Source organism: Grammomys surdaster, unplaced genomic scaffold (genome assembly GCF_004785775.1).
Source record: "Grammomys surdaster isolate TR1022 unplaced genomic scaffold, NIH_TR_1.0 125284, whole genome shotgun sequence".
Taxonomy (NCBI): Eukaryota; Metazoa; Chordata; class Mammalia; order Rodentia; family Muridae; genus Grammomys; species Grammomys surdaster.
Genome location: NW_021620163.1, coordinates 1,032,009 through 1,052,521, shown reverse-complemented (window position 1 = coordinate 1,052,521; position 20,513 = coordinate 1,032,009). Strand labels below are relative to the sequence as shown.

Sequence of the window (20,513 nt, the reverse complement as noted above, 5' to 3'; positions counted from 1 at the left end):
CTGATTTCCAAAGTTACAACTTGTTTTAGATGAGGGTGTGTCTTTTATGCAGTTGTATTGCCATTGCAAAGCTGTGCCTGATCAGTTTATGAACTGCTACGCATATGCACACAAGTAGCTCAATTAAATGTAATGGTTAAGGAACAACATGAAAATAAAGTAAAATAATTGATAAGAGAAAACTGTTAGCAGATATGAGAGGAGTTACAGTGGCTAATGTAGATAGTAGGATCACAGTATATTCCATAAATGTATAAAATTGGTGAAAACAACTGACAAAAAATAAAATCATTTAAAAAAATTTAAAATCATATTTAGTTTTGGATTTCTGCTTCAGTATAAAGGATGATTTTTTTCCTACATATGACAATACAAAAGTGAATAAATGTACTCACTTCACAAGGCATATAAGCAATTTTATGACAAATTGGCAATATAGTATTTAATATTAATGACTAAAGCCATAAAAATAAAATGTTAAAAATATGTAAACTATGTGGTCTAAGATATAATCCACGAAAGGAAACTATCTAATTGAATTTCTGTCAAATTTAGATAGTTGACTCTGATGATAATTATTTTAAAAGACTGGGCAGTATTTACAAATTCATTATATAACAAAGGGAATACTCACATAATTATATTTTCACCTAACATTTAGTTACAAATGGGACTACATAATAAATGACCATGCAAAAAGTTTTAATTTTATACTTAACCCAAAGAGGTATATAAGCATTGTAAACATTGTGTAAAATATGGCTTCCATCATTAAACATTAAAATCTGTATAACCCAAATTGCTATAATGTTAAGGATATGTTCTAGTGGCTATGAAGAGGGGAGATTCAATCACAGATGATAGAACTAAAACTGGAGAAAAATATAACTTATGCGCAGTAATAACATTCAATGTGTATATATAGGGTGGCTATCTGTTTGTCTCTCTATCTATAAATCAGTATTTTACTTACATAAAATATTCCATAGCCTACATCAAACATCCTAATCAAACGTGTTTCTCAACTATGTTCTATATGGTTATGTCTACATAAAAGTTATGCTTATGCATTCTGTAATTCATAATCATTACAAAGTTAAAAATTGTTATTCTGTTTGGCTTGATCTTAACATTGATCATTCATGTGGTATTTGTCACTTGAAATTTGAGAAACAGAGGGATGCCAGAAGCAGAAAGTTACCTGTTCTTATCATCTAGGTGTTGAACAAGAAATTGTTCTTTCTAGAAACTCTTTTATCCTGCTATGGTTTTGGGACTACCTGCTACGGAAGAAGTTAGGTGTAGATATTCTGCATGTTTTTTACAGTTTGTACATATAAAAGTAAAAATGGGCACTATTATTATCAGTCATTACTCATCAACTTCTGTATAATGTCAGGAATAAAGAGCCCTGACTAGATCACTAGAAAAATACATTTTATTCAGGGATGTAATGCAAAATGGTTTTCTGCACTCAGACAAAAGTCTCACATATACACATACATCATATATGTATAGGTATACATATACAAACAAGTCTCACCACTTAAAGAATATAGTTAGTTTAAAATCTGAGACATTTGAAAAGACAGCAACTGTTTCAAATCAGCTTCAGAGCTGAGAAGACTAGTTTACTTTCTCATATTTGGTACAAACATAAAAGGTATGTATTATATTGTACCTAGAATTAGGTAAGTGTGAAATGATTTTGTCAAATAAAAATTTATTTTTACAATATATATATATATATATATATATATATATATATATATATATATATACCCTTTTAACTCCAGAAAATAAAATTCAAATGGAGAATAAGATATATTTTTAATGCTTAAATTTCTAGCACTGATTAAGGTAGACTTTATCCATTTCTGGATATTACTATTAAGTAATTACATGGAAGAAATATAAGGTGTTCAATGGTAAGGTAAATATGTAGTAAATATTTATATCATCACTACCAATACCTTCATTTAACTCTCAAAATGTTTTAAAGAAATAATTTGTTTAAGCAATATTCAAATACTTTACATATGCCAAGTCTAGAGATAGGATGGCCACAAAGGTCAATTTTCTATAACTGTTAAGGAAGTTAGGGGAATGAGATTACTTTTATCTATTTATATCCTATCCTACTTGTATTAAAATGCTTCCTTTGTTTTCCTGTATTAGTTTTTTTTCTTAAACTGGAATAAATCTTTAACTGTGCTGCTAAACAGCAGTATAGAGATAGCACAATCTGGACTTTAAGCTATTTCTTAATGGCATCACTACTTACTAAGTTATTGATATCTTAGCAGCTCAGTTATCAGATTTCTTATGAGAACACCTACTTTTTTCTTTGGTCATGCTTCTTTGAATTTTTTTTTCTGATAAATTAAAACTATATGAGCTCTCGGGTCACAAAAGTCAGATTTGATTTCTTGAGTAATGCTCCATCAGGATGCATTGTCCTCACAACTATGCAAATTTTCCTTATGGTGACTATGTTTGAAGAGGAGTTGTCAAATGTCTTTTAACCAGCAATAGAATGTAAGTTTCTGCTGTCTAATAGAAGCTCACAATCATTTTTTTGTGAGGAAATCAACTGCAGTGTCATTTCCATTGTCATGCTAGCTTCATCTCTACCTGACTCCTAGCCTCTGCCATTTTCTACTGTCACTACAGTGAGATCACACTGCAGATATTTCAAAATATGTACCATAATTTTCCAATTAAATTATAGTATAATTACAGGATTTTAAAAATATTTTAAGTAATTTACTATTTTTCTAGAATATTTTTAATCCAAATTAAATGTATGTTTAAATTGTGTTGAAATATGTTCTTTTATCATTGTCTAGATTTACTGGTGTTCACAAATGATAATGGAGTCCCTCTCCTTTTTATACTAAGCTACTTATTTTCATTTTCCTATTATTCATGACATATTGTAAAAACAAGACAGCTCATACCAAAAACTATACTAGTTATGATTTACAATGTATATAGCCATACTTCAAATTATTATCTGAGCATGCATCTATGCAAATACATGATGTATTTAATATACAAATGGTGTGTGTGTCAGAACTTCAGCCGCAAATAATTGCTTGTTAAGAGAAAACCTCATATGAAATAGGCAATTTGATGTATTAGTATTTTATCTAGTAATTTAATGAATTATTTTTGTAAAACAATAGTTTATATGTTACCTATAAAGATAGTGATGATTTAAATCTTTTAATCAATACTTACAATTAAGAAAGCAAAATCAGATATGCATGAATACATATCTGGGCATACACACACACACACACACACACACATATAAGAGAGAGAGACAGAGACAGAGAGGACAGAGAGAGAGAGAGAGAGAGAGACTTGTAACACTGAATGAAAAAGAAATAAATGCTAGTAGCAGGATTCATGAGAATTGTAAATTATATAAGACAATTAAGATAATCCCCAATTTAAAGTCTAAACACAATTTATGCTTCCTGATTCATATAACTTACATTGGAAAGAAAACTCAATTTAGGACTGAATAATATTTTATAGTATTTTATGGATTCATTTTATTTTGTTTTAGTGTTGAAATTACAAAATTTCCTAGAACACAGGCCTAGAAAACATCCTGGAAACATCACAGCAGAACCGTAGGAAAGCTTTTCAGATTTGTAGGGACAAATGAATCTTACAACTTAAAATAAGGTGTATTTCCAATGTAAATCCATAAGAAAATATATCTGTGAAGCTTAAAAGACCAAATTCTATGTGGTCATTTATCAATTATGAAAATATATTCAATTATAGTTTTAAAGCAATGGAATTTAAACTTCATTATTAAAAAGAAAAAAAACCTAAAACATGTGCTCTCAGAATAGCATACATAAAACTAGGTAGACTAAAAGGAGAAATGATGTGTATTTGTGATTTAATATTTTCCACAGGTGTAACAAGAAGAGTTCGAGGCCATAGACAGTGTTTCCATGGTGATGCAAATTGTACTCACAGGATTTTCTGACTTGTCCAACCTCCAAGGGTTTCTATATGCAGTGTTTTCTGTAGTTTATATGATTATCTTGATTGGAAATTTCCTCATAATACTAGCAATCACTATGGACTCTGTGTTACAGAAACCTATGTATTTTTTTTTCTGGCAAATATTTCCTCTCTAGAAATCTGCTATGTATCAGTTACTGTCGCAAGGACTCTGTTTAGCATTGAGATGCAGCACAGAACTATTTTCATTGATGTCCTGTGCCACACAGCTGTCCTTCTTCCTTATTTTTGGAACTACTGAATGTTTTCTGTTGACTGTGATGTCCTATGATCACTATGTGGCCATCTATAACCACTATCCTCTGGTTATGAACACAACAAAATGCACACAGATGGCAGCAGTCTCCTGGCTTAGAGGCATCCCAGTCCAGATAGTACAAACCTATCAGATATTCTCTATGCATTTTTGTAATTCTAATCAAATAGACTACTTCTTTTGTGACATACAACTAATTCTCAATCTGGCTTGTGGGGATACTTCAATACACAAACTGTTGGTTTATCTGGTTGTTTCAGTGGTAGTTGCTCTCCCCTTTATACTGGTGCTTACATCCTACAGCAAAATCATTGTCCCTGTTCTGAGGCAACTACTGGTGGTACTATTGTTTTATGCATCTGCTACAATTACCTATTTGAGACCAAAATCTATGCATTCTCCCGGAACTGACAAACTGTTCTCTTTATTCTATGAAATTGTGATTCCTGTGTTAAATCCTCTAATATACAGCCTTAGGAACAAGGAGGTAACTGCTGCACTGAGAAAGTTAATACTCCAAAATAAGGCCATGAGTAGGCATAGAAGCTTATTGTTTCTTTAATGTACTGATAACTTGCTTATTATGCAATATTTTATTTCCATAGTGAAAGGCTATTATTTTATAATAATGAAAATATTTTGTGTAGTTTATTCTGCTTAGACAGTGTTAGGCAAGATCAACTATCTTCAACCATCTTTGAAAAACATATTTAATTTTAGAAGAAATTTTTAAAAATCTCCATTTTCTTTAAAATATATTGGTAGAATTTAAATTCAATGTACATATGTTAAAGTTAATAGATAATCATTTATCTAAGTCTTTATACTATTTGCTAACTATCTTCTATAATTCTGAAGTATATAGAGCAATAATTACCAATAGAAATAGTATAATAAATGCTTATTAAATAAGACAATAAGTAATGAATGAATCATCAATGAGTCTTTCTGGACCCTACTGAAAAATTCTGAAAAAGTCTAAATTGACTCATTTCCTATTAGTTATATAGGTGATTCTGATTGCCTGAGGTATAACTCGAAATAATACTAAACAGAAATCTGAGACTTACATCCTTTCCCCTAATTAGATTGCAATGACTTTGTGGTATCATGGAGCACTACAAACATCTTCAATATTTTTTACACATTTTTCTTCTTTCTACTGTAACCCTAGATTAAGTTACTGTAATATTTTTTGATCTTGTTACTCCTTTATAAAGCTCCTATTCAAATATGTGTTTCTCTGCCCCCCTCATTTTTACAAAAATGATTTCTATGAATTTAAAAGTGAACTAAAATGTATGAATAATTTTAAGATTTACTTAAGTCCACAGAGTTAGGTTGTGTCTGCATATATGTGCTTTCTTAATTTTAACCCTGACTAGGGACACTAAAATTATTCAGTTCTGAACTGATTTTTATGAGGAAATTAAACCTCAATTGGAATACCCAGACATTTCGTTTATCTCCTACCAGATTTCCAAAGTAGCAACTTGTTTTAGAGGAGGTTTTGTCTTTTTCTACACTGGTGATGCCATTGCTAAGTTGTACATGTTCAGTTTATGACACCCTATGTATATGCAGACTGAATTAAACTTAGTGCTTAAGAACAACATGAAAATAAAATGATATACTTGGGAAAAATTAAATAAGATATGACTTTCATTGTTAAACACTAACATCTATATAACTCCAACTAGTGTCATTTCAAAAATATACATTAGTGGCTATACCAAAGGGAAAATAAGTCACAAATGATACAACTCAAAATTGGAAATGTATATATAACTTTTTCATATTGATAACATTCAATGTGTATATAGGATGGCTATCTATTTTTCTCTGTATCTACAACTTAGTACTTTATTTACATAAAATATTCCTTAGCCTACATAAAGCCTCGTAATCTTTTGTGTAACTCAACTGTGTTCAATATGGTTATATCTACATAAGTGTTAATGCATGTGCATTCTGTAATTCATAATAATTACAAAGTATAAAACTATCACTCTAGGTGACTCGATCTGATCATGGATTATATGTGCGGTATAGACAGTTTATGGAACTTGAAAAACAGTAATGTTAACAGCAGAAAATTGTCTTCTCTGGTCTTCCAAGGATTGAACAAGAAACTGTTCTTTTTAGAAAACAATTCTGACTTTCTGCTATGTTTTGGGGGATATATTTTACCAATGAAATTGTTTATAGATATTCTGCACACTTTTAATGTTTGTACACTTAAAAGGAATAATTGGCTCTGTAATTACCATCCATTCCTCTTTCTCGGCTTTGTAATGTGAGGAATATAGATCCCTGACTGGATTACAAAGCACGAAGAAGAAAAAGTGTGGTTGCAGATCACATATCTGCCTCAACAATCCTAGTCTCTTTTTTTCAATGATAAAGGAAAAATTTCTTTTCATACTAATGCACTGCTGATTTGTCACCATTTTAAAGTATATCCAACTTAATTTTTAAATCATGTGAAGTCATAATATATTGATGGTTTCAAGTGTCACAGTACTCAATGATTGCAAAAATGTAGAAGCTAAACACCGGAAAGAATGGTGCATCTCTCAAGGATCATCTCAGGAACTCTTTTTAGTATTAAATGCTAATTAATACAAACTCCCATCGATAGCAACATGCATTAAATAGGAGAATGTATAGCACTTGGTACTAAGTGAGTTATCTACGACACACATACTCTTTTCAAGGTTAACGGAGTCTTGTGGAAGTGAGAGATAAAAGACTGTAATACCTAGAACAATGTCATCTGAAGCAAATCAATATTTTCTGGACACAACAGGACTGCCACTTCTGGGAACTCATAGCAACTAGGACAGCATGTATAAGACTTGCACAATGTAAAGCCAATCTAAGCATTAGTATGGAACTGGGAGGCCTCCATGAAGCCTCAACCCTTTTTGACTGAGATGCTATCAGCATTCAACTGGAAACTAAGACATTTTATTCAGGGTTGTGGTATATAATATTTTTTGTACCCATTATGTGATTTCTATACCCACATATATACATGTGGCATCTTGAGTTAGGGAGAAGTAGGGGCATTGGGTGTTAAAAGTGAACTGTGGTTGTAGGGAAGGGGAAAATAGGAAAAGAGGAAATGCAGAGTGGATTTGATCAAAACACATTATATATGTTAATGAAGTTCTTAAAATAACCTGTCTGCATATTATTTTAGTTGTTGTATATATCTCTTTGAGTGACAGGTAGAATTAATATCCTAGTTAGAATTTTACCTGGGAAAGAGTTGATCCCCAGGGTAGCAACACTTAGTACTTAAGGAATAAGTAGCTGCTTTATAACCTGGAACATTTGAGAGGGAGTAAGCAACTGTTTCAAATAAACTACATAAACTGAAAAGTATATTTTTCTTATTTTTGGTGCAAGCAATAATGGTAAGTAATATAATGAGCCTAAATCAAGTATTAAGTGTGAAATGATTTTGTCAAATACAAGTTTATTTGTGCACGTATATACCATATAAATAACAGAAAACAAAATTTACCAACAAAGAATTAGATAACTCTTTAATGCTAAATTTTAAGCACTGATTAAGGTAGACTTTATATGTTTCTGGATATAACGATTATGTAATCACATGGAAGAAATAGAAGGTGCTCAACTGTAAAGTCATTTCATGTAGTAAGAATTACTATCATCATCACCAACCTCTTCATTTAACTCTCAAAACATATTAAAGAAATAAATATTTAGGAGATATTCAAATATTTTACATAAGTCAAGTCTAGAGATAAGATGTCCACAAAGCTCAATTTTATATAACTTTTAAGAAATTTACAGGAAGGATATTATTAATCAACTTATGGCCCATCCGGCTTGCATTAAAAGGCTTTCTTTGTTTCCCATCTGGTTTTCCTGTATAAATATTTTCCTTACATTTAAATGAATCTGTAATTATGGAATGGTTATGCTGCTTAACAGCAGTATAGAGATAGCACAATCTGAACTTGCAACTCTTTCTTAGTAGCATCAATACTAAATTATAAATATCCTAGCAAGTCAGTTATCAGATTTCCTATGAGGTCATCTACTTATTGCTATGCACATACTTCTTTGTTTTTTTCTGATAAATTAAAACTTTATAAACTCTCGAGTCACAAAAGTCAGATTTGATTCCTTGAGTAATGCTCCATCAGGATACATTGTCCTCATATTTTCCTTATGGTGACTATGTTAATAAGAATCATTGTCAAAAGTTTTTGACAGTGACACAGTATAAGTTTCAAACTTCGCTGTCTAATTGGAGATATTTTTAAGCCCACCATAATTTTATTTTCATTGTCATCCTAGCTTCATTTCTACATGACTCCCAATTTCCTAGCCTCTGCCATTCTCTATTGTCAACACTGAGAGAACACACTGCAAAATTTTTAAAATATGTACCATAATTTTCTAATTGCAATAATAATATAATTCTAGGATTTTTAGAAAATTTAAATAATTTGCTATTTTTCTAGATTATTTTCAAAACCAAATTAAATTAACGTTTGATGTGTATTGAAATATGTTCCTTTATCATTGTCCAGACTTACAAGTATTAAGTTAACAATGGTGGTGAGGTCTCTCCTTCTTATTTCACTTCTTATTATGTGAAACATAGTAGGAACACAAGGTAGTTCATACAAAAAAAACACATGATATAGTACTTATGAATGAATTACATCCAGAGATGTAATTCCAAACATTATACGAGCATGCACACAAATATATGTGATGTTTAATGTCCAAATAGTGTGGGTCATAACTTCACCTACAATTTCTTGTTTTGTGGGGACGCTTCTTATGAAAGAGGCACTTTGATATATTAATATTTTGTCTAGTAATTTAATAAATTATTCATACAAAACAATATTCTATGTGTTAACATTAATTATAGTGATAATATTTTCATAAATATTGAGTTAAGAAAATTAAAAAATTAAGATAAGAATGAATACATATGCACACACACAACAAACACACACACAATTACATTGGTAACACTGACTGGAAAACATCTGTTGATACGAGAATGACAAGATAAATGATTTAAGACAATCCGGATACTCACTCTTGAAAGTAAAATCAAAACACAATTTATGCCTGCTGATTTCCTTAACTTTAACAGAAGAAAATTTCAGTCTTGAGATAAAAAATATTTTATGATATTTGATAGCATAATTTTATTTTTTAGTATTAAAATTACAAAGTTACACAGTACAGAAACCTAGAAAACACATTGGAATCCCCACAGCAAAACTATAGAAAATATTTTTAGAGTTTGGAAGTACAAACAAATTATACAATATAAAATAATGTGCACTTCCAATATAAATCCACAATAAAATACTTCTCAGAAGATTAAAACACCAAATTATATATGGTCATTTGTAAATTATGAAAATATATTCAATTACAGTTTTAAAGCAATGAGACTTAAGCTTTACATTATTACAAAGAAAATATCAAAAATGTATACACTCAGAAAAGCATACATAAAACAAGAGAGACTAAAAGGAGAAGTGATGTGTATTTGTGATTTGACATTTTACACAGGTAAAACAAGAAGAGTTCGAGGACATAGACAATGTTTCCACAGTGATGCCATTTGTGCTCATAGGATTTTCTGATCTTCCCAACCTCCAAGGGTTTCTATTTGCAGTGTTTTCTGTAGTATATATAATTATCCTGATTGGAAATTTTCTCATAATCATAATAATCAGTATGGATCAAACATTACAGAAACCAATGTATTTTTTTCTGGTAAATTTTTCCTCTCTGGAAATCTGCTATGTATCAGTAACTGTCCCAAGGATTCTTTTCAACATTGGGACACAGGACAGAAGAATTTCATTGATGTCCTGTGCCACACAAATGTCATTCTTTCTTGTTTTTGGAACTACTGAAAGTTTGCTTCTGGCTGTGATGTCCTATGACCGCTATGTGGCCATCTGCAACCCTCTGCTCTATCCTCTGGTCATGAACCCAACAAAGTGTATACAGCTGGCAGCAGGCTCCTGGCTTGGAGGTATCCCGATCCAGATAGGACAAACCTGTCAGATATTCTCTATGCATTTTTGTAATTCTTACAAAATAAACCACTTCTTCTGTGACATACCACCAATTCTCAAGCTGGCTTGTGGGGACACTTCAATACACGAACTGTCTGTCTATGTGGTTGTTATGGTGGTGGCTGCTCTCCCCTTTATACTCGTGCTTACATCCTACAGCAAAATCATTGCCACCATCCTGAGGTTGCCAACAGCCACAGGGCGGGCAAAAGCCTTCTCCACATGTTCTTCACACCTGCTGGTGGTACTGTTGTTTTATGGATCTGCTACAGTTACCTATTTGAGACCAAAGTCTATGCATTCTCCTGGAACTGACAAACTGCTGTCTCTGTTCTACACCATTGTGACTCCCATGTTCAATCCACTGATATACAGCCTAAGAAACAAGGAAGTGATTTTGGCTCTGAAAAAATTACTTCCTAAAGCATATTACTAATCAATTTTGTCCTTTTGAAGTATAGATTGTAACACAGGTTTTAGATAAATAACTTAGCTCTATTCAAGCTTGCTTTGAGACTGTAATCACTCCCCACTTATGTATATTTTGACCTCAGATATTATGAAATTTTGTATTATTTGTATATATATATGTATATATATGCAAATCACCTATATTCAATGATCTATACCTGAAAAAATTTTCTTAATAAATATTTTTAATTTGTTTGTCTTCTCTTTGTGCATACATATACAAAGTGTTTAATGTTATTGAATATGCATTATTGGTAATAGAACATTACTTACTAAGTATTAACATTTATAGATTTTCATCTTTGGTTCCGTACTTTAAAGAACCACATTTATCAAACATAAGTTATGATAGAATAATTATTCCACATTTAAATGCGTGAACATATAAATGTATTAGTCTACCATGAATTATACTAGTAGCTATATCTATATAATTTACAGTATCAATAGTATCAATAGTTGTTGTAATATAATAATTTAACTGCCCATGTATTGATGTAGATTACATATATGTTAACACTGAAAGAGAAATTGACAGGCATACTCTCTTCCTCATCCTCATGAAACTACATTAAATAACACTGTATTTCTACACTGCTTGAATGTTTTATCTTTGTACATATTTTGGAATTTTTTAATATTTTATCAATATAATTCATCATATTTCATATATTACCTAGTTACACTACAAAACACACTCCTATTCTATCATCCATCCATCCGTTCATCTATATATAAATATATATATATATATGAACATTTAAAGAAAATGAAGTCTAGAATTTGAAAAACAAAATGAGATATATGAGGTTTGGATGGAGGAAAGGGAGAAAAATATGATGAAATTATATTATAAATTCAAAAATAATTATAAAGATGTGTAAGCACTTGAAAGTGAAGTCAGCTGTTTGATGTTTTTCAGGTCTTTCATGTTCCCCTAAGTCTATACTGTTGCCTTATTCTGCCCATACAGTCCTCAGACTTCTAACCATTGCTTGCATTTCTTATACTTCTAAATTCGTATACTGACAGTATCAAGGGAAATGGACACCAAATAATAAGACCATAAACTTCCAAACATTCGACACTAGTTTCTCAAGTTAGTAATTCATGGAGAAAGATTTTTTGGATCACTTTAGCTTTGCTTCCTTTTTAGCATTAGTTATGACTGTAATCCTAGGTACCACAGTAAAATTAAGTGCATTGCACAGTCATTTTTCTGTGTCATCTAATCAATCTAATCATTTGCATTCTGCATATTAGTGTTATGGATTCTGTTTATTTATGTCTTGTTATACCTAAAAGTTCATATGTATGTACAGCTTGTTATTTATTGTTTTATGTTTCAATAATTTGCCATGAGGAGTATGAGAAAGTGTGGGACTGTGTAAGGGTATCCTGGATCATGGTGGATCAGGTGTCTAGAACCCTGAGACTCTGTAGATTCTGGGCGAGATTCTACATGAGAACTGGCAGGATTTCGACGCCCCCCCAGAACCCAGGATCCTGAAAAAGCAGTCACAGTCTCTATAGAATTACTACATAGACCAGGCTATAGGCCTCAGGCCCTAGGGATTTACATACTAATGAAGGCCAGAGGGCAGAGCAAATTAAACATGCCTCCCCCAGATCCTCCACCTTTCTCCCTCCCTATATAACTCCGGACTGCCCTGAGTTTTTGGGGGTACGCCTAGATCCATCTATTATCTACCATGACAATAAACCTTTTTGGAACCAAGGACTTCCTCCTGTTACTGGGGCCTGCTGCCACCAAGGCCCTCAGGCTGCTGGAATCATAGGGTTTTCTCCTGAATGTGGGACCCGCCACTGCCGTGGAAGCCCCTCTGGGGCCACCGCGCAGCTATGGCGGCTTCTTACATTTTCGCCACAAGAAAGATTATTTCAATGAATAAATGTATTGCTAGACATCCTGCTTATAGAAGCAACTTTTGTGTTCTTTGATTATAAATGAAGGATAAAATACTTATGAGTCTGAGTTTATTGAATGAGTTCATGTAAAAGAATTTTTGTATTCAAGCATAGGGTGAGTAATTAGGAGGGTTTGTGATAGTGTATGTATGCAAGTGGTGAAGTCCCAAGAGAGTGTTCTGTTTTCTAATTCACATGTACCTTACTTGAAAACACACATAATAAACCAGGAAAAAAAAAACTATGATAAGTGCTTGATTAGCAAAAATACTGAACTGTTGGCTATATTTTGAAACATGTTTGAAACATTAATCAGTACTACTTTATCTTTAAATATTTTAAGATTATCATCATTATAAAAAAAGGGATCATGTACTATATTCAACTACCCTTATGGTTTGCTTTTTTTTATTGGATATTTTCAACATTTACATTTCAAATGTTATCCCCTTTCCCAGTTCCTTCCACCCTTAAACCCAATACCCCATCGCCCCTCCCCTGCTTCTATAAGGATGCTCCCACACTCACACACCCACCCCGCCTCACTGCCCTCGAATTCACCTACAATGGGGCATCGAGCCTTCACAGGACCAAGGGCTTCTCCTCCGATTGATACCCCATATCCTCTGCTACATAAGCAGCTGGAGCCATGGGTCCTTCAATGTGTACTTTTTGTTTGGTGGTTTAGTCCCTGGGAGCTCTGTGGGGTCTAGTTGGTTGATATTATAGTTCTTTCTATGGGCTTGCAAACATTTCAATCCTTCATCCTTTCTCTAACTCCTTCATTGGCGACTCATTGAGGACCCATGGTTAGTCCAATGGATGAATGCAAGCATCCAACTCTGTATTTGTCAGGCTCTGTCAGAGCCTCTTAGGAGAGAGCTATATCAGGCTCCTGTCAGAATTCTCTTCTTGAGTCTGGGTTTGGTGACTGTATATAAGATGGATCCTCAGGTGGGTCAGTCTTTGGATGGCCTTTTCTTCATTCTCTGCTCTATACCTTGTCTCCACATTTGCTCCTGTGAGCATTCTGTTCCCCTTTCTTAGAAGGACCAAAGTGCCCACACTTAGTTCTTCCTTCTTCTTGAGCTTCATGTGATCTGTGAATTTTATCTTGGTTATTCTGAACTTTGAGGGTAATATCTACTTATCAATGAGTGCATACCATGTGTGTTCTTTTGTGATTGGCTTACCTCACTCAGGATGACATTTTCTAGTTCCATCCATTTGCCTAAGAATTTTATGAAGTCATTATTTCTTAATAGCTTAGTAGTACTCCATTGTACAAATGTACCACATTTTTTGTATCCATCCTCTGTTGAAGGACATCTGGGTTATTTCCAGTTTCTGGCTATTATAAATCAGACTGCAATGAACATAGTGGAGCATATGTCCTTGTTGTATGTTGGAACATCATCTGAGTATCTTCTGTATGACAAGAACTTTAAGTCTCTGAAGAAAGAAATCAAAGAAGATCTCAGAAAATGGAAAGATTTTCCATGCTTGTGGATTGGCAGGATTAATTTAGTAAAAATAGTCATCTTGCCAAAAGCAATCTACAGATTCAATGCAATCTCCATCAAAATTCCAAATCAATTCTTAATAGGGATAAAGAGCAATTTGCAAATTCTTTTGGAATAACAAAAAATCCTGAATAGCAAGAACTATTCTCAAAAATAAAAGAACTTCTGGGGGAATCACCATAACTGACCTCAAACTGTACTACAGAGCAATAGTGATAAAAACTGGATGGTATTGGTACAGAGACAGGCAGAAAGATCAATGGAATAGAATTGAAGATCCAGAAATGAACCTAGACACCTATGGTCACTTGATCTTTGACAAAGGAGTTAAAACCTTCCAGCAGAATAGGACAGCATTTTCAACAAATGGTACTGGTTCAACTGGAGGTCAGCTTGTAGACTAATGCAAATAGATCCATCCTTATCCTCTTGTACGAAGCTCAAGTCCCAGTGGATAAAGGACCTTCACATAAAACCAGATACACTGAAACTAATAGAAGAAACGGTGATGAAGACCCTCGAATACCTAGGTACAGGGAAAAAGTTCCTGAACAGAGCACCAATGGCTTATGCTCTATGATCAATAATTGACAAATGGGACCTCATAAAGTTACAAAGTTTCTGTAAGGCAAAGGACACTGTCAATAGGACAAAAGGCCACCAACAGATTGGAAAATGATCTTTACCAATCCTACATCAGATAGAGACTGGGAGCGCATAGGGAGGGACCCATGACTCCAGATGTATATGTAGGGGAGGATGGCCTTGTTGGACATAGGTGAGAGAGGACATCCTTGGTCCCATGAAGTATGGACACCAAATGTGGGGGAATTCGAAGGTGGAGATGTGGGATGGGCATTAGGTGAGGGCACATCCTCATAGAAGCAAGAGGAGGGAGGATGGGATAGGTGGATGCTGGGTGGGTAGGGGGGAATGTGGTAAGGGAATAACATCTGAAATGTAAATATAATATCCAATAAAAAAATTGCAGGCAAGCCAAATGTATGGAATAGCCTGGGCCCAGGGAGTGGCACTATTTGGAGTTGTGGTTGTTGGGAGAAATATATCACTGTGGGGTGGGCTTTGAGAGACCCTCCTTCTAGCTACCTGGGAGTCAGTCTTCTGTTGGTCTTTGGTTCAAGTTGTAGAACTCTCAGCTTCTCTAGCGCCATGCTTGTCTAGAAATTGTCATGCTTCCTGCTATGATGATTATGGACAATGAATTGAACCTGAGAACCTATGAGCCAGCCCCAAGTAAACATTGTTCTTAATAAGAGTTACTTTGTCATAGGTGTCTCTTCACAGTGATGGAAAGCCCTAAGACACCAAACTTACATACAAATGAATAATGGATTGAGAAAGAAGTAAAATGATACCTTTTGCAGTAGCCTAAAATAATATAATATATGTTATGGTAAATCTAGCCAAGCAATTGAAAGACTTGTATGATAAAAACTTCATGTTTTGAAGTAAGAAATTGAAGTAGATATCAGAAAATGGAAAGATCTCTTATACTCATCAGTGTGATAAACATAGTAAAAATGTCCATTCAATCAAAAACAATATAGACATTTGATATATTTCCCATCAAAATATCAACACAATGTTTTACAGACCTTATAAGGATTCTCTTCAACTTCATATGAAAATACAACAAAAATAAAAAAGGAAACAAAACAGAACACAACAATATCAGGACAGCTAAAACAATCATGAACAATCAAAGAACTTTTGGAGCCATCACCACCCCTGATTTAAAGTTGTACTACAGACATATAGTAATAAAATCTGCAGGATATTATTTTGCAGTCAGATTTAATAATGAGATGATGGTGCAAGATAGATGACTCTGTGTTTGAATACACATCCTGCTCTTCCAATAGATCCAAATACTGTCTCTCTATTTCTACAACTCCAGCATAAGATTCTGTTGGCCAGTGAAGGCATTCTTAACTGTATACTCATTACTCCTAAGACATATACACACACAGAATAGTGGATGGAAAGCTAAGTGGTTAAAAGCACTAGTTGCTTATGCTGAGGGCCTATATTCAAATCAAAGCTTCTACCCAGCACTCACAGTTACATGTCACTCCAGTTCCACAGAATCTCTACATATTTGGCTACCAGGCAAATCCAAGGTGCACAGGCATATATGCAGCAAAACTTTAAAAATGCATTGGATTATGTTTTTACAGAATTTGACATTTGATGAGTCCTCTTATTTACATATTTGTATGAAATATTATAAGATAATTTTAGAGATAGTCAAATACACGTGTACAAGAGAGCAAAATGTAATATATATATATTTTCCCCTGAACTACCTCTTTTCCTTGTATAAATCTTTACTCATATCCATTAAAGTATATATATAATATATATATGTATATATATTATATATAAGCTAAATATATACATTTATATATATTTACCTTATATATACATACTCATTTATGCATATATTATATATATTAATGTATATATGCACTACATATATACTTTACCATTATTCATTATGATTACAGAATACAGTTGATTGTTTAAATGCCCCAGGGCTTTAGATATTTAACACACAATCACATGGGACTGTGTTACCTCTAATTGTTCAAATTTTATTCTCCTAGGTAATTATACAGTGAAAACCTCTAGTCTCCTGTTTCCCAATGCCTTTAGGACATATATTTGTGCCAAATTTAGAACCAGTGTTTAATTTTTGAATGTTATGTTCTGTCTGGTATTTTGTGTTTGTATTAGAGAGTGGCTAAACTTCATTTAAACCACCTACTAAATATACTGCAGATGAACATTCTTCCAGGGCTATATCTATTGTTTATAACTAGTAAGCAAGAAGATTTCAGTACCTGATTAATCTTAACAAAGAATTTTTGAGTAAATGCATCATTCAGAACCCTCTGTATTTAGGTGAGTTGATTCTGTTCTGTTATTTCATTCACATGAGAAAATGAGGCCATAGTGCTCTTTACAATGGGAAGCCAAATTTGTGGGTCCCCTAAAAGCTTAAATCCAGCTTTCTTCTTCAGTGAAGAATTGATGTTTTCTGTGAGTCAGTCAAAGAAATAAACATCTTGGAATAATAGTAAAATCTTCGGTATCATAACTCTGTGCAGGTAAGTGAGAACCACAGGTTTTGTTTGTTTGTTTGTTTGTTTGTTTGTTTATAAAGCCAGAGTTTGAAGTAAAATATGAAGTCATAGACATATAATCTCAGAATTTTAAAGTTGAGACTAGAATGTCAGGGTTAAAAATTCATTCTTGATTGAGTTCCAAATTTGTGGCAAAGTGTGGCTACATAGTTATTTGAAGGCCAGTTTAGGCTACATACAAGCTGGTATTAGAAAACTGAAATAGCAAAAACAATATTTTGTGGTAGTAGAGAAATGGCAAAAATTTTGTTGGATTTGTATGGAGGAGACAAATATACTGTGTAATATCTATCACAGAGAATGATTCAATAATGCATGAGGATATTGAGAAACATGAGAAAACTTGTCAAATTAAATATGTTAGTTATATCAGGGTGTCAAATATTCCAGGGTTTAAAAAGAATGTATTAGCCGGGCGTTGGTGGCGCACGCCTTTAATCCCAGCACTTGGGAGGCAGAGGCAGGCGGATTTCTGAGTTCGAGGCCAGCCTGGTCTACAGAGTGAGTTCCAGGACAGCCAGGGCTATACAGAGAAACCTTGTCTCGAAAAACCAAAAAAAAAAAAAAAAAAAAAAAGAATGTATTAGCTTTATTGAGACTGAATATGTAGAGTCTGGTGGTTTCAAAAATCAGAACAATATAGATTTCATGTTTCATTTCAAAAGAAAAAATGGAATTTTTTCTTTTTTTATTAGATATTTCATTTATTTACATTTCAGATGTTATCACCTTTCTCCATCCACCCTCCCCCCCCCATTCTTAAAGTCATGATTGGCAGGTTAGCATGCTTATGTACATTACCCTCAAAATGTCACATAAAATATTTTTACTGGATAGATTTTTCTTTGACAATATCATACATGCACAGTGCCTTTGTTTACTCTCTTCACTATCCTTTCTTACCTCAATCTCATCTCTGTCACACTTTAGACAAATTTATGTTTCCACATTCTACAATTTTTATTTTATTTTATAATCTGTATATCCAGTTTTGGAACTATGTACTGGACGCTGATGGACTACTTATTTTGTATCAAACTGAAGCAGGTGATTACCTTTAACCCTGAATACAACAATCATTTATAATTCTGCAAGGAGTAGAACTGTATGAACCTTTATGTGATCCATGAATACTGACAGCTTCAGTTTGTACAGAATCAGTTCAAACAACGTTAGCTATACTTGCCACATCTGTACTGTGCCCAGAAAATAGTATTTTCACCCTGACTTACAGTGTTTGTTACAGTTTTTCTGTTCCTTCTTCCATAATGTTTCCTGGTCCTCCAAGACATTCTATGTTCATGTTCAAGGATCAACAGTCATCAGTCCATTATTCTGAGTGTCTTGAGGATCCATGAACTTCTTAATTCACTGCAGTGATGTCTATTCTTAAGGAGGATTGTAGCCTTTGGTAGAATGTTTTAAGTAGTATGGATGTGCTTGTGAAATGAGGCAAGACTGTAGGGATGACATTGAGAACCGATGTCTGTTACAGTGGACTGTTCAAGAATTGCTGTGGTTTTTCCAATATTGTTTCTCTGGGTTGGAGGCTATTGTGATCCTATGAAAGGATAATGAAAATGTGGAGGAGAATCTAAAAAATGATGCTATTCTTTTTTAATGTCTAGAAAATATCCTATGACATCTACAGCATAGTTCAAGAGGAAACAGTTTTTTCTATTTTCTTCCTAAGTGTGTACATTCGTGTACAAATTTCTGTAGGCTTGACTAGAAGAGATGTTTGCTGAAACTTTGTACCTCCTGTGCATCATACTACAGTTTACACATCTTCAGTTCAAACAAATTTATCTTATAATTATTTCATTTTTAAGATTTAATTTATTTTATGCATATACATATGTTTTCATAAATGTATATCACATGTGTGAGATTGATTATAGATAATAGGTTAGTGTATCCTCTTCACTGGAGCTAAAGATACAGGGAGATGTGAGCTTCTACTCATGGGTGCTGAGAACAGATCTGGGGTCCGCTGAAAGTACAAAAAATCTTTTAACTGTGGTTACACTTTGGTGTCTCTACCAACCCATTTTATTTTTAATGTTGTATATTAATAAATTACCTTTTTTACTATTGAAGCAATGAGTAGTATCATTTAGAAGTACTATGCATTAATTTTAGAAATTCTATGTTTAGGCAATTATCCTGGGTAATGCTTCAAACCTTATAATAGTGCTATAGTACTTTTTGGCTCTTCTTTGATTTTATGTCTGTTATTCATATTCTAAACATCTTATAATTTAAAGGACAATTTTACATTACCTATTCTTTTAAATCTATTTGTACACTAAAAATCTAGCATACATTTTTCTGATTATATTATTGAGTAATATAACATTAATCAGAAACATACCTTTAAAATTCAAATGAGTATAAAATTAACAAAAATATTGTATACACTGACACAATATAGGTCCACAATATAGTTTGAAAGTATGTTTGTCATGTACAAAAAGTATTATAGGATAAGTAACCCTATAAACAAGTAGTCAAACACCAAATTTAGAATATTGAATAAGGATAACATTTACTTTTCTATTATGTTGTTGTTTTTGTTGTTGTGGTTCTTCTTCATCACCTTTTGTTTCTCATTCTTGTTCATGTTCTTTTTATTGTTTTTGTTCTTGATTTTGTTCTTCTTCTCCTGGTTCTCCTCCTTCTTTTTTTTTAAATGTTTTTGCTGCTGTTGTTGTTCTTCTCCTCCTCCTTCTCCTCCTCTTCCTCCTCTTCCTGTTTTTCCTGTTCTCCTTGCTCTTCTTTTTCTGCTTGTTCTTCTTGTTCTTCTTCTTGTTCTCACTCTCCCCGTCCCCTGTCCCCTGTCCCCTGTCCACTCTTCCCTGTCCCCTGTCCCCTCTCCCCTGTCCCTTCTCCTCTCTCCCTCCCTCTCTCCCTTCCCCTCTCCCCTCTTCCCCGTCCCCCTCCCCTCCTCTTCCTCCTCCTCCTCCTCCTCCTCTTCTTCTTCTTCTTCTTCTTCTTCTTCTTCTTCTTCTTCTTCTTC

At 33.3% G+C, this 20,513-nt stretch overlaps 2 protein-coding genes and 1 pseudogene across 2 annotated transcripts in view; all 3 read left to right on the top strand.

Moving 5' to 3' along the window:
- The first annotated feature begins 3,944 nt into the window (after nt 1-3,944).
- On the top strand, nt 3,945-4,868 carry LOC114637449 (annotated as a pseudogene).
- A 5,018-nt stretch (nt 4,869-9,886) lies between these two features.
- LOC114637422 (olfactory receptor 10AG1-like) lies at nt 9,887-10,840 on the top strand. The gene has a single exon (XM_028785650.1). The coding sequence runs from the start codon at nt 9,935-9,937 to the stop codon at nt 10,838-10,840; it is 906 nt and encodes a 301-aa protein (XP_028641483.1). The 5' UTR covers nt 9,887-9,934.
- Nucleotides 10,841-15,136: 4,296 nt separating this feature from the next.
- The window catches only part of LOC114637448 (olfactory receptor 5D13-like), a 6,876-nt gene continuing 1,499 nt past the window's right edge, over nt 15,137-20,513 (top strand). Inside the window, exon 1 of the mRNA XM_028785668.1 lies at nt 15,137-15,189. Within this exon, the coding sequence (XP_028641501.1) occupies nt 15,137-15,189 (53 nt within the window). The remainder of the gene's footprint in view (nt 15,190-20,513) is intronic.